The sequence below is a fragment of the Ovis canadensis genome, chromosome 2 (assembly GCF_042477335.2).
Source record: "Ovis canadensis isolate MfBH-ARS-UI-01 breed Bighorn chromosome 2, ARS-UI_OviCan_v2, whole genome shotgun sequence".
NCBI lineage: Eukaryota > Metazoa > Chordata > Mammalia > Artiodactyla > Bovidae > Ovis > Ovis canadensis.
Window position 1 is genome coordinate 216837231 of NC_091246.1, and position 12430 is coordinate 216849660.

General features: G+C 40.3%; 1 protein-coding gene across 1 annotated transcript in view; it reads left to right on the forward strand.

The window, feature by feature from the left end:
- UNC80 (unc-80 homolog, NALCN channel complex subunit) overlaps positions 1-12430 on the forward strand; it is a 239685-nt gene that overhangs the window by 34482 nt on the left and 192773 nt on the right. Inside the window, exon 6 of the mRNA XM_069573767.1 lies at positions 10693-10816. Within this exon, the coding sequence (XP_069429868.1) occupies positions 10693-10816 (124 nt within the window). The remainder of the gene's footprint in view (positions 1-10692; positions 10817-12430) is intronic.

The following is a 12430-nucleotide window of genomic DNA, read 5'->3' on the forward strand; positions in this document are numbered from 1 at the left end:
TTTCCTCTGACCTTCCCCATGGAGACCTAGTCACTATCTCTTTCGTATTTCCAGAACATAATGCAGGATCTAGAGCAGAAGCTTTTGCTTTTCATGTGCTGCAGACTTTTTGACAGTTTGGTGTACCATGTATGAATTTCTTTGCAAAATACTTTTCAATGTGTAAAATAGAAAACATATTTCATGAAAACAAATTGTATTAAAACCCAGTTATATACAGGTACCCCTTGGATCTGAAAGAGACAATATTATCTTAGGTCACTGTGCCACCACTTTCTAGCAGTGTGATCTAGGTGATCCTACTTGACCTCTTGGATCCTCCATTGCATAAAATTTTGGATATTCAAACACAGGGTGAGTATATGTGAAGACACAGTACATGAAAGTACATGGGGAAAAAATCAAGTATGTGGAAAGAAATCAAGAACTATTTGTTACTTCTGAGAACGAATAAATTGCAACATTCCATCTAAGTGCTCTGATAAAAAATAGAAGGAATTAATATGCCCAAATATTCTTTAACAGAATATTAGCATCCTAATGAATGTTTCATTTTTGCAATATACTATATATATGTGATGAAGGAGGAAATGGCAACCCACTCCAGTATTCTTGCCTGGAGAATCCCCATGGAAAGAGGATCCTGGTGGGCTACAGTCCATGGGATTGCAAAGAGTTGTACATGACTAAGCAACTAAGCACATATATATATGAAGGTGGTTGTAAGACCATTAACAACCATTAAGAGAGAGGATGGACTAGAGAGTCTTTTCATCCATTTTATTTTCAGGTAAAATTCACTTTTGATTGATTCTGTCCCATTTCTGGTAGGACTAGAACTGAAATTACCTGCAGACTCCTAAAGTGCTTCGCATGCACTGGCCACGTTTTCTATCAAAATTATCCAAAAAAAATTAAATGTGATTTAATTAAATTTCTGCTTTAAGAACATTACACTTTCTGTTTTTAAAAGTCTTTGATAAAGGTTACGCTTAATGGAAACATTAACTGAGAGTGTCCCCCTGGCCAATGAAACCTGCAGGACAGAAATTCTGCCCACCTGCCTGGCTTCATCTCCCTCAATCTCACTGACCTCTCTCTTGTTCCAAAACTTGCAGGCTCACCAAAGGCTCACCTTCAAACCCAAGAAGGTTATTTTCGCATTCAGATCTTTGCGCTGGTTTTTTCCTTCTGTTTGAGTCATTTACTCCCACCTTCCACCCCTAGATTTTCACATGGTCACGTTCTTCTCATCAATTTACTCACCATGTAGTTGTTACCAACCCAGAAGTATTTCCCTGGCTACTTTAGTGCTGCTAGTACCTGATCTACATTTTTCATTGTTTCCTTCTTTGCACTCATCAGTACCTGAATTTATTTTTTATGTTTCTTTACATGTTTATTACCCATCACCCCTTCCAAACCCGAGGTTCTTGAACAAAGGGACACTGCCTGTCCAAGTCACAATGGTATCTGATGTGTCTAGAATAGTGTCTGCATATATGAGACAATCAATAAATATTTAATGACTATCACTGAATAAACCCAAGTTACTATCAGAAGCTGATCCAGGTGCTAAAAATAGCAAATATATGTAGGCACATAGTCCCTGAAGTGGAAAGGGCAAGAAAGAAAACTCCTTAACAAAAATAGCCCATAACATATCTATTTGTAAAGATTATCTAGATTGAAAAATGCAAAAGTGTCCAAAATGACTATAATTTTATTTGGAAACATGCAGAGGGTGTAAGTTTTGGAAACTGTCCTGAGTTAGAATCCAGTGCTTGCTGCTTTGTATTCTATGTAGAAAGGACATTGAACAATTAACTTCTTTAAGCCTCAGTTTTTTCAAATATAAATTGAACATGAGAATAATTTTATGGAGTGTTGTGAGGATTAAACAAATTAAAGTGTTCACCTGATACACAAAAAGGCGTTTATAAATGGTAGTATTTAGCACTGACATTTTATAGCTATCAGCATTATGAATTATGAGTAGAAGAGGAGCCAGATCTTCTTTCAGGGGAGACTACACAGATAGATGAGAAAAGCTGGCTCAAGTTCCCCAAGTTTACCTCTGGCCTGGGATTGTAGTATTTATAAGGAAGTAAAACAATCCCTATAAAACATGGCGCTGTGATTAATACATAGTATTGTACTCTACAATTATTGCTGGCTATTATTACTAGCATTATTATTTTATCATTTTATTATTGCTATGAGAGAAATGTTTTTCTAGATGCCATAGGGAATAAAAATATAAATGAGTCAATAGATTTCCCTATAAGCGTTTTGTTTTTTTTTAATCTGAGTGAGGGGTTTGCTTTTTTCAGCAGGGAAAGTGCAATCCCTTGATCGGGGTTTCTCAGTTGTGGCACCATTGGCATTTGGGGCCAGATAATTCTTTGTCCTGTGCTTTGTAGGGTATTTAATAACATCTCTGGCTTCTACCCACTAGATGCCAGTAACACCTCCTCCTTCTGATTTGTTACAAACGCAAATGACTCTGGACATTGCCAGATATCCCTAAGGAGTGGGGAGGGATGAGAATTGCCCTGGATTGAGATCCACTGACCTAGAATTTTCATTTGCCCGCTAGTTATCAGGCCCTATATTCCTTTCATATCTGTGCTCTAGCCATATCAACTGCTCCTCATCAGCACCATTAATGGCCCCCTTATTCTCCCGTTGCATTTGATCTTCAGAACCCCAGCCCAAGATCAAGACTAAAAGCCACCTTTTCTTTCCAGCCCCAGAGATCTGCATGCTCCTGGGGCAGAAACCAACAGCCATCTAGACTGGTATGTCCACATATTGTGCCATCAAGCTCCATGTGATGCCCCACTTGTCAGTCCGTTTTTTGTCTCCCCCAAGTCCCTACCCCATGCTCACATAAACAGTGTTGTAGGTTGAGGCTCTTATAGGACATGATGTTGCGGGAGTAATGAAGGGCTGAAATCCAGTCTAGGCATGAGCCTGTGCTTCCACTTCTCACCTTCCCAATCCCTTCCACTTGCTTCTGCTTTCCTCTAGTATGTAACCTAGTTCTCACCTATCATCTCTAATTTTTACAAACACCCACAGGAAGGTAGATTTCACCAAAGAGGAAACTGAAGTCCAGAGAGGTAATAATCAAGCTCATTAAGTAGGCAAGGTGGGATTCAAATCCAATTCCATCTGACTTTCTACAGAGCTATACTGTTTCTTGGTTTCTGTGCTAGAACTCTTCCAACCAAGGTCATCCACAACCTTGGGCTATTGAACCTAATCTTTACTTTGCTGTCTTCAGTTTGTTAAACCTCAGCTGCATTTGAACTTTCCTTCGTTTCTGCTTGAAGTTTTCCATTCCTCTGGTGACACCACACTCTGCCAGTTTTCATTGCATCTCTGGCTCTTTCTGCTCTGTCTCCTTTGAGAGCTCATCTTCTTTGTCTTCCCCTCTAACATTGGGGTTCCCCAGAGAGGCAATCTAGACCCTCTGCACCTGCCACTGTATCTTTTCTTTGGAAGACCTCCTCTCCTGCTTCATTTGTTTACCATTTGTGTCCTGACAGGCTGAGGTCATCTAATTTTATATCTCTAAACTACGTCTTCTCTCCTGGCCTCTAGATCAACTTTTCAACTAGTTTCTCCAAATAGATGATCTATAGACATTTCAGATTTCCCCTGGAATGAGCTCTTGTCCTGATGTTCTGTATTTCAGATGATGGACCCATTCACATAAACTCAAAACCTAGGCGCTTCCTTTGATTACTCCTTCATCCTTATCTACACATTCTGCTAATCACAGAGTTCTACACATTTTGTCTCCTAAATATTTCTATTTTTTTTAATCCCTATTTACTCTGTAACCCAACTTTCATCATCTCTTCCTTGGGCGTGTTACCTGGGCCATTGTCTAACTGAATTTACAGTCTCCTGGCTTGTCTCCTAAAATCCAACCTTAACACCAAAGTGATCTCTCTAAATGCAGATCTGACTGTATCACCAATATGCTTAATTTGTTAATTTCTCACTATACAGAGGGTGAAACTCTAGCTTCTTGGTGTGATTACTGGGACCTCCATGTTTTGTGTGTTTTTGGCTACCTCTCCTGCCTATGAACTGCAAATGCTCGAAGTCTCCCTGAATATATAACGTGGTTTACTCCAAACCTATTCATGCTGGTCATGTTACTTGGAATGCCCTCATAACCTACACTTCTGCCTAGAAAATTCCTAATTATTCTTTATGATTTCATTCAAGATCTGGGCTCCTCTCTTCTCTATCTGTATAATATTTTAGATGTATTTTTATTGTTATTTTTAGTTTATTTATTATGATCTCTTTGTGTGTCCATCTCTCCCACTAGATTGCTAATGTTTGAGAATAGAAATTATCATTGTATCTGGGGTAGTTAACATTAATGTTTGTGTTTTATAGATATTTAATAAATATTTGTTGAATGAATTAGTTTACTAATTAACAAATACATCTAAATGACTCATTCTTTTGTAGGACAGTGTATAATTCAATGGATTTTTATACTTTTAACTTAAAACTAGCTCAAATATTATATAAGAAAATTAATATTCTGAATATTCTGTCAAATATTATAATTTTAGGCCAAATTTAAATGATGACATGTGTTACAACTGAGAAATCCACTTTAAATGTGCTGTCAGTATTTTCTTGATTTGATTATATTCACTTATTCCTTCAATAAATATTTATTGGATGCCTACTGAATGCTAGGCACTATTCAAAGTGCTGGAGAAACTGCAGGGAATTAAACAAAATAAGCCCTCAAGGAGATTTTTATAAAATTCATATGTCTAAAGTAAACAACTTTAAAACAGAATTCAAAATAATAGTTGTTTAAGCAGATGTCTCTCAGCTACTAGAAAACACATTTAGAATTGCTTCATGTCATCACGGAAACAGATTTTCATTGCAAGCTAGGAAAGAAACTGTAATGTGGAAATGTTGATTTTTTGAATGCTTACACCTTCTGGTTTTTCTTAGAACCTTTCCAGACCATTCACCCCACAGCTATTTGAATGATAAAGAGCACCTTCTCCAACTACAGACCTTCTGGTTCATGTGTGCATATATCACACTGAGTGAGCCATTGAAGGGGACTCTAGAAGTGAAGTTAGCTCTCAGAGTTTATGCGTTCCTCCGGCTTAAAAGGATGTACAAAGGAACATATCTACATAAGAGTTGGCCATAGCTTCTGCAGGTATTTGGGTCTAAAGAATGATCAGATTCAGTTCAGTTCAGTTCAGTCGCTCAGTTGTGTCCGACTCTTTGCAGCCCCATGAATTGCAGCACGCCAGGCCTCCCTGTCCATCACCAACTCCCGGAGTTCACTCAGACTCACATCCATCGAGTCAGTGATGCCATCCAGCCATCTCATCCTCTGTCGTCCCCTTCTCCTGCCCCCAATCCCTGATCAGATTGAGCTGGTGTTATTTGGAAAGTCTAATATATGTTCAGTTAATCAACAATTATGTATTGATATTCAAGGAAAAATACACGGAAGGACATCTCAATTTATCTTCAAGAAATAACAGTCTAGCTGGAAGTATATCAAACAAAAAACAAAATAATGACAGTAACTATCACTGAGTGGTAGTTGTCACATTAAGAGAGCAGATGTTAAAAGCCAGGATGTCAGTTTAAGAGAACTCACTTCCTGTTGCCATGTTCCTTGGAGTTTTGTGCCAAGATTACTTAGAAGAAACATGGAAAAGAACCCATCTCTGAAACTAAGAAATTATCAAAACCTGATGAATTGAGCATTCTGCATTTCTGGAGATAAATCTGATATACTTTGCACACTGTTAATTCCTTGCTTGCTGGATCTAATACCTCACATGATATCAGGCAGTCTTCCCCATGATTATTTCAAAGGAAGAGGGATTCTTTCCCTTTAACTTTAGACCTGTCCATCTAGTTGTTTACTCAATAAGTCTAGTTGAAAGTCTAACAGACATCTCAAACTTAACATGTCTAAAACTAGACTCCTGATATCCCCAGACTTGTTTCTTCTTCATCTTGCCCTACTTTATCAGTGACAAGGCCCAAGATCTTTGACATCTTTTTCTCCTACACCCCACTTCTAGTCAATCAGCACCTGCCCTCTACTAATTTTATCCTCTACTAACCCCCTAGTCTAATGATTTTTCACCTACATGATAATAATAGCTTCCTAAATTCTCTATCTCCACCCTTGTCCTTTCTCAAACTATTCTCAATAGCCTGGGTGATCCTATCAAAACATATATCAAGTCATGTCATTCTGCTACTCAAAACCCCTGCAGTGGTTTCTCATGTCACTCAGTAATTGCTGACGTCCTTGCTAAACCAGTCAATCCTAAAGGAAATTAGTCCTGACTATTCACTGGAAGGACTGATGCTGAAACTGAAACTCCAATACTCTGGCCACCTGATGCAAAGAACTGACTCATTGGAAAAGACATTGATGCTAGGAAAGATTGAAGGCAGGAGAAGTGTTGCAGGAAGAGGGACCCCTTCCAGGGCCCGAAAGTGGGCTCTTGTCTAACACTCAGAAATGAATTGTCCGAGGAGACACATGTGCTGACAAAGCAAGAGATTTTATTGGGAAAGGGCACCTGGGTGGAGAGCAGTAGGGTAAGGGAACCCAGGAGAACTGCTCTGCCACGTGGCTCACAATGTCGTGTTTTACGGTGATGGGATTACTTTCCGGGTGGTTTTTGACCAATCATTCTAATTCAGAATCTTTCCTGGTGGCGCATGCATCGCTCAGCCAAGATGGATGCTAGCGAGAGGGATTCTGGGAAGTTGGACGGGCACGCAGTGTCTCCTTTAGACCTTTCCCTAACTCTTCTGGTTGGTGATGGCTTATTAGTTCCCTGTTCCTTATCAGGATCTCCTGTCATAAAACAACTCATGCAAATCATTACTATGGTACCTGGACAGAGTGGGTGTTTCAATCAGTGTGCTTCCCCTAACAGAAGGGGATGACAGAAGATGAGATGGTTGGATGGCATCACTGACTTGATGGACATGAGTTTGAGCAAGCTCTGGGAGTTGGTGGTGGACAGGGAAACCTGGTGTGCTACAGTGCATGGGGTTATAAAGAGTTGGACATGACTGAGTGACTGAATTGAACTTACTATGACCCATCAGGCTATATTATTTGAAACTCAATAATGTCCCTGATCTTATTTTTTCTACTCTTTTGCCATTCACTTGACTCCAGGTTCACAGTCTCTTGACTGTTACTTGACACACAAGACATACCTAGGACCTTTACACTTCAGTCGCTCAGTCTTGTCCGACTCTTTGCGACCCCATGAATCGCAGCACGCCAGGCTTCCTTGTTCATCACCATCTCCTGGAGTTTACTCAGACTCATGTCCATTGAATCCGTGATGCCATCCAGCCATCTCATCCTCGGTCGTCCCCTTCTCCTCCTGCCCCCAATCCCTCCCAGCATCAGAGTCTTTTCCAATGAGTCAACTCTTCACATGAGGTGGCCAAAGTACTGGAGTTTCAACTTTAGCATCATTCCTTCCAAAGAAATCCCAGGGCTGATCTCCTTCAGAATGGGCTGGTTGGATCTCCTTGCAGTCCAAGGGACTCTCAAGAGTCTTCTCCAACACCACACTTCAAAAGCATCAATTCTTCGGCACTCAGCCTTCTTCACAGTCCAACTCTCACATCCATACATGACCACAGGAAAAACCATAGCCTTGACTAGGCGGACCTTAGTCAGCAAAGTAATGTCTCTGCTTTTGAATATACTATCTAGGTTGGTCATAACTTTTCTTCCAAGGAGTAAGCGTCTTTTGATTTCCTGGCTGCAGTCACCATCTGCAGTGATTTTGGAGCCCCCAAAAATAAAGTTTGACACTGTTTCCACTGTTTCCCCATCTATTTCCCATGACATGATGGGACCAGATGCCATGATCTTCATTTTCTGAATGTTGAGCTTTAAGCCAACTTTTTCACTCTCCACTTTCACTTTCATCAAGAGGCTTTTTAGCTCCTCTTCACTTTCTGCCATAAGCGTGGTGTCACCTGTATATCTGAGGTTATTGATATTTCTCCCAGCAATCTTGATTCCAGCTTGTGTTTCTTCCAGTCCAGAGTTTCTCATGATGTACTCTGCATAGAAGTTAAATAAGCAGGGTGACAATATACAGCCTTGACGTACTCCTTTTCCTATTCTGAACCAGTCTGTTGTTCCATGTCCAGTTCTAACTGTTGCTTCCTGACCTGCATACAGATTTCTCAAGAGGCAGGTTAGGTGGTCTGGTACTCCCATCTCTTTCAGAATTTTCCACAGTTTATTATGATCCACACAGTCAAAGGCTTTGGCATAGTCAATAAAGCAGAAATAGATGTTTTTCTGGAACTCCCTTGCTTTTTCCATGATCCAGCAGATGTTGGCAATTTGATCTCTGGTTCCTCTGCCTTTTCTAAAACCAGTTTGAACATCAGGGAGTTCATGGTTCATGTGTTGCTGAAGTCTGGCTTGAGAATTTTGAGCATTACTTTACTAGCATGTGAGATGAGTGCAATTGTGCTGTAGTTTGAGCATTCTTTGGCATTGCCTTTCTTTGGGATTGGAATGAAAACTGACCTTTTCCAGTCCTGTGGCCACTGCTGAGTTTTCCAAATTTGCTGGCATATTGAGTGCAGCACTTTCACAGCATCATCTTTCAGGATTTGAAACAGCTCAACTATACTTGCTGATCCCTTTTTATAAAATGCATTTTCAGGAAATAGCTACATGGCAGCTCCTTCATTTCATTCAGATCCTTAGTCAAATATCACCTGCACGAGAAGGCCTTCCGTGGCCTTTCTGTCTAAAACATCGACACCTTGCCTGCCATTTTTCTCCTTCTGCTTTGCTTCTCCTTTGCACTGGGGAGCAGAGATGTTTTTGGTATGCTTTGTTCCCTGTTGTATTCCAGAATCTCGAATAGGACCAAGTACACAGTAGGTGGTCTGTAAACATTTGTAGAATGACTGTTGAATGAATTTGACCAAATGCTTTCTTTATATGCTTTTCCAATATGGCCACTAGATGCTTCTCCATAATGAGTACCACTGTGGTGCCAGGATCTTGGTCTGTAGCTTAGAGTCCCCTCTATACCAACACAGAAATTTATTCAGGGATTTCAGCTAGCATTTCCAGTTGAGGCTTCCTTTGATACTGAGCTGCATTGATTCACCATTTGCAGAATCCTTTTCTTCCCAACTTTTTCAATTTTTTGCTAGCTCTCGTTCTTCTAGATCAGTGGTTTTCAACCGTAGCCAACACGAGAGTCACTAGGGGGAACTTAAGCAAATCTCACAGTGATTCTAACTTAATTGGTCTGGTTAGGGGAAAGAAGTGAGACCTGAGCGTCCTAGGTTTTAAAAGCTCCCTGGGTGATTATACTATATACAAGCCAGGGTTGCAAGTCACCACCCTAAGTGAATTCCTGGGTCTCAGTCGTGCTCATTAATCTGCACTCAGACTCTCTCCGCTTTCAAGTCTATGCTGATTTGAGAGGCTGCATTGCTGAAAATGTAACCTCAGAGTGTTATATGTTTGTACTTATACAACTGCATTTGAAACGTCTCAGACACTCAAAGTGGTGTAATGATGAAGCAGAGAATGTGCTTCCTGGCAGAGACTTTAAATGAGGATGGGTTGTAAAGTCAGTACAATTCAGCAAATATTTATTGAGAGCCTATTGTGCAGCCAGTGCCTAACACTGAATTCAGTATTGTGATGGTGACAGAGATTGTGGAGGAGGAGAAAGCCGGCTACACCTCTGCCCTCAGGGAATTAGATTGTTGAGAAGGCAACAATACAAAGTAATATGCTAAGAAGGGTCTAACTGCAGGTTACTGATTCCATGAAATGCAAGAACAGAGATGGACTGGAGAATAGAAAGTCAAAATGGCCAGCATCTGAGGCTATTGCCTTATGAGAGAGAAAGAGGACAATTAACTCTTTAAGAGGGATGATATCAATATCAATAGGCATAAGTAAAGAGATCTGCCTAGGCCCTTGAAATGAAAAGGACTCGATGAGTGCTAATGGAAAACAATAATTTGTATTTTGTGCTCTGCCCAAAGTTCCATCTTAATTAATTACTAATTTTGCCTAAAGGAGATCACCATGATTTTTGTAGTAATTATGATGATGATGATGTGTGTGCTCAGTTGTATTCAACTCTCTGCGGCCCCATGGACTATAGCCCACCAGGCCCCTCTGTCCGTGGAATTTTCCAAGCAAGAATACTGGAGAAGGTTGCCATTTCCACGTCTAGGGTAACTTCCCGACCTAGAGATCAACCTGAGTTTCTCCTGTGTCTCCTACTTTGGCAGGGGGATTGTTTACCATTGCACCACCCAGGAAGCCCATTGTGATGATAATTTAAGCCTATTGATTTATCCTAAAAACACTTATCTGAGTGAGGAAGGAAGATGTTGAAGATCAGCCTACTTTGAAAATAATCTTATGAATGATGTTCTTTTTAAATACAATCTTAAAAAGTTACTTTCTGTTTGTAGTTATTACAAAATATTGGCAATATTCCCCATGTTGCACAATACACCCCTGAACCTATCTTACACACAATAGTTTGTGACAGATGTTAATTGTTGCATTGACTGTTTTCTTCAGCCGGTTCTTGGACATAGATCTTCTTTCTCTGCTTCTAGGAATCTGACCTCACATTTCGGCTGGCCAGTGGACTTGTTATATGGCAGCCCATGTGGGAACACAGACAGCCTGAAGTCTCTGGCTTCACAGCACTGGTGAAGCCCATCAGGAACATCATTACAGGTTTGTGACTCAAACACCTAGTGGGATGGTCTCAGCATACATAGGCATGAAGGTGATGGGTGATTCGCTCTTAAGAAACCAAGAGGAAGAAAATTCCTGCAGGGAGTTATCTAGGGGCCCCTGGGTGTAGGGTTCATTTACATGATGAGAACTCTAAACCAGGAGCACATGCTGTGGTATTACCAAAGAATGACTTTGGGTAAGTCATTTAAACTTCCTGTTTAAGCCTCCATTTCCTCATCAGTAACATGGGAATTACAGATATAACTCCCATATAAATATAGTGTAACAAATATTTACAGGATTATGATGAAGAATAAATGAGCTGATATATGTAAAGTTGCTTAGAAGAATGCCAGGCGCATAGGAAATAAATAACTGGTAGCCATTATTATTATTTCATCTTAATCATAATTATGATGGATGGAGTAGCAGCTCCTTAACAGTCTTGCTTTAGTGGAGGTTTGTTATTTGCTATCAAAGCATTTCACTACTGGGATTGTCTAATGAAATAGTCCTATTGTCGAACTGTAGAAAGAGTACAACATGATAGCTTGAAAAGTGCCTGGAAAGTTCATGCTTCACCCCAGATCTTTTATCATGTATATAACCTAACCTCCCCCAAGCACTTTCATTTCTTTAGGTTTTAGTTGCTAAGTTGTGTCTGACTCTGCGACCGCATGGACTATAGCCTACCAGGCTCCTGTCCATGGAATTCTCCAGGCAAGAATACTGGAATTGGTAGCCTATCCCTTTTCCAGCAGATCTTTCCAACCTAGGAATTGAACCAAGGTCTCCTGCATTGCAGGCAGATTCTTTACCAACTGAGCTATCAGGAAGCCCCACATTCCTTATTCCTTAATGTTTTCATCTGTAAAATGGATCTGGTAATATACCATAAGCTATTATAGGGATTATTATAAGTATTAAAAGAGTTGATACATGTAAAAACACCTAGAACAGAACTTGACAGATATTAGGTACTGTGTGAGCTCAGTCACTCAATCTTGTCCAACTCTTTGCAACCCCATAGACTGCAGCCCAATAGGATCCTCTGTCCATGGGATTTCCCAGGCAAGAATACTGGAGTGGATTGCCATTTCCTACTCCAGGGGATTTTCTGACCCAGAGATTGAACCCACATCTCCTGCGTATCCTGCATTGGCAGGCTGATTCTTTACCACTGAGTTACCTGGGAAGCTCATGTTAGGTACTATGTAGATATTAACTGTTACAATTTTCAGTATGGCTAATTTTTTTTAGCACCTTAACCTATAGAGTTGGACTGAATAGATGAAGAAATCTATATTCATAACCTAAAAATGCAAAGATTTTTTCATCGGTTGTTTGATTTCTCTTACAATGAAAAGGAAGTGAAAGTGAAAGTAAAGTTGCTCAGTTGTGTCCGACTCTTTGCGACCCCATGGACACCAGGCTCCTCTGTCCATGGGATTTTCTAGGCAAGAGTACAGGAGTGGGTTGCCATTTCCTTCTCCAGAGAATCTTCCCAACCCAGGGATTGAACCCAGGTCTCCCGCATTGTAGACAGACACTTTACCGTCTGAGCCACTAGGGAAGTTCTCTTACAATACATGCTATTAAATGTCTTCTTTC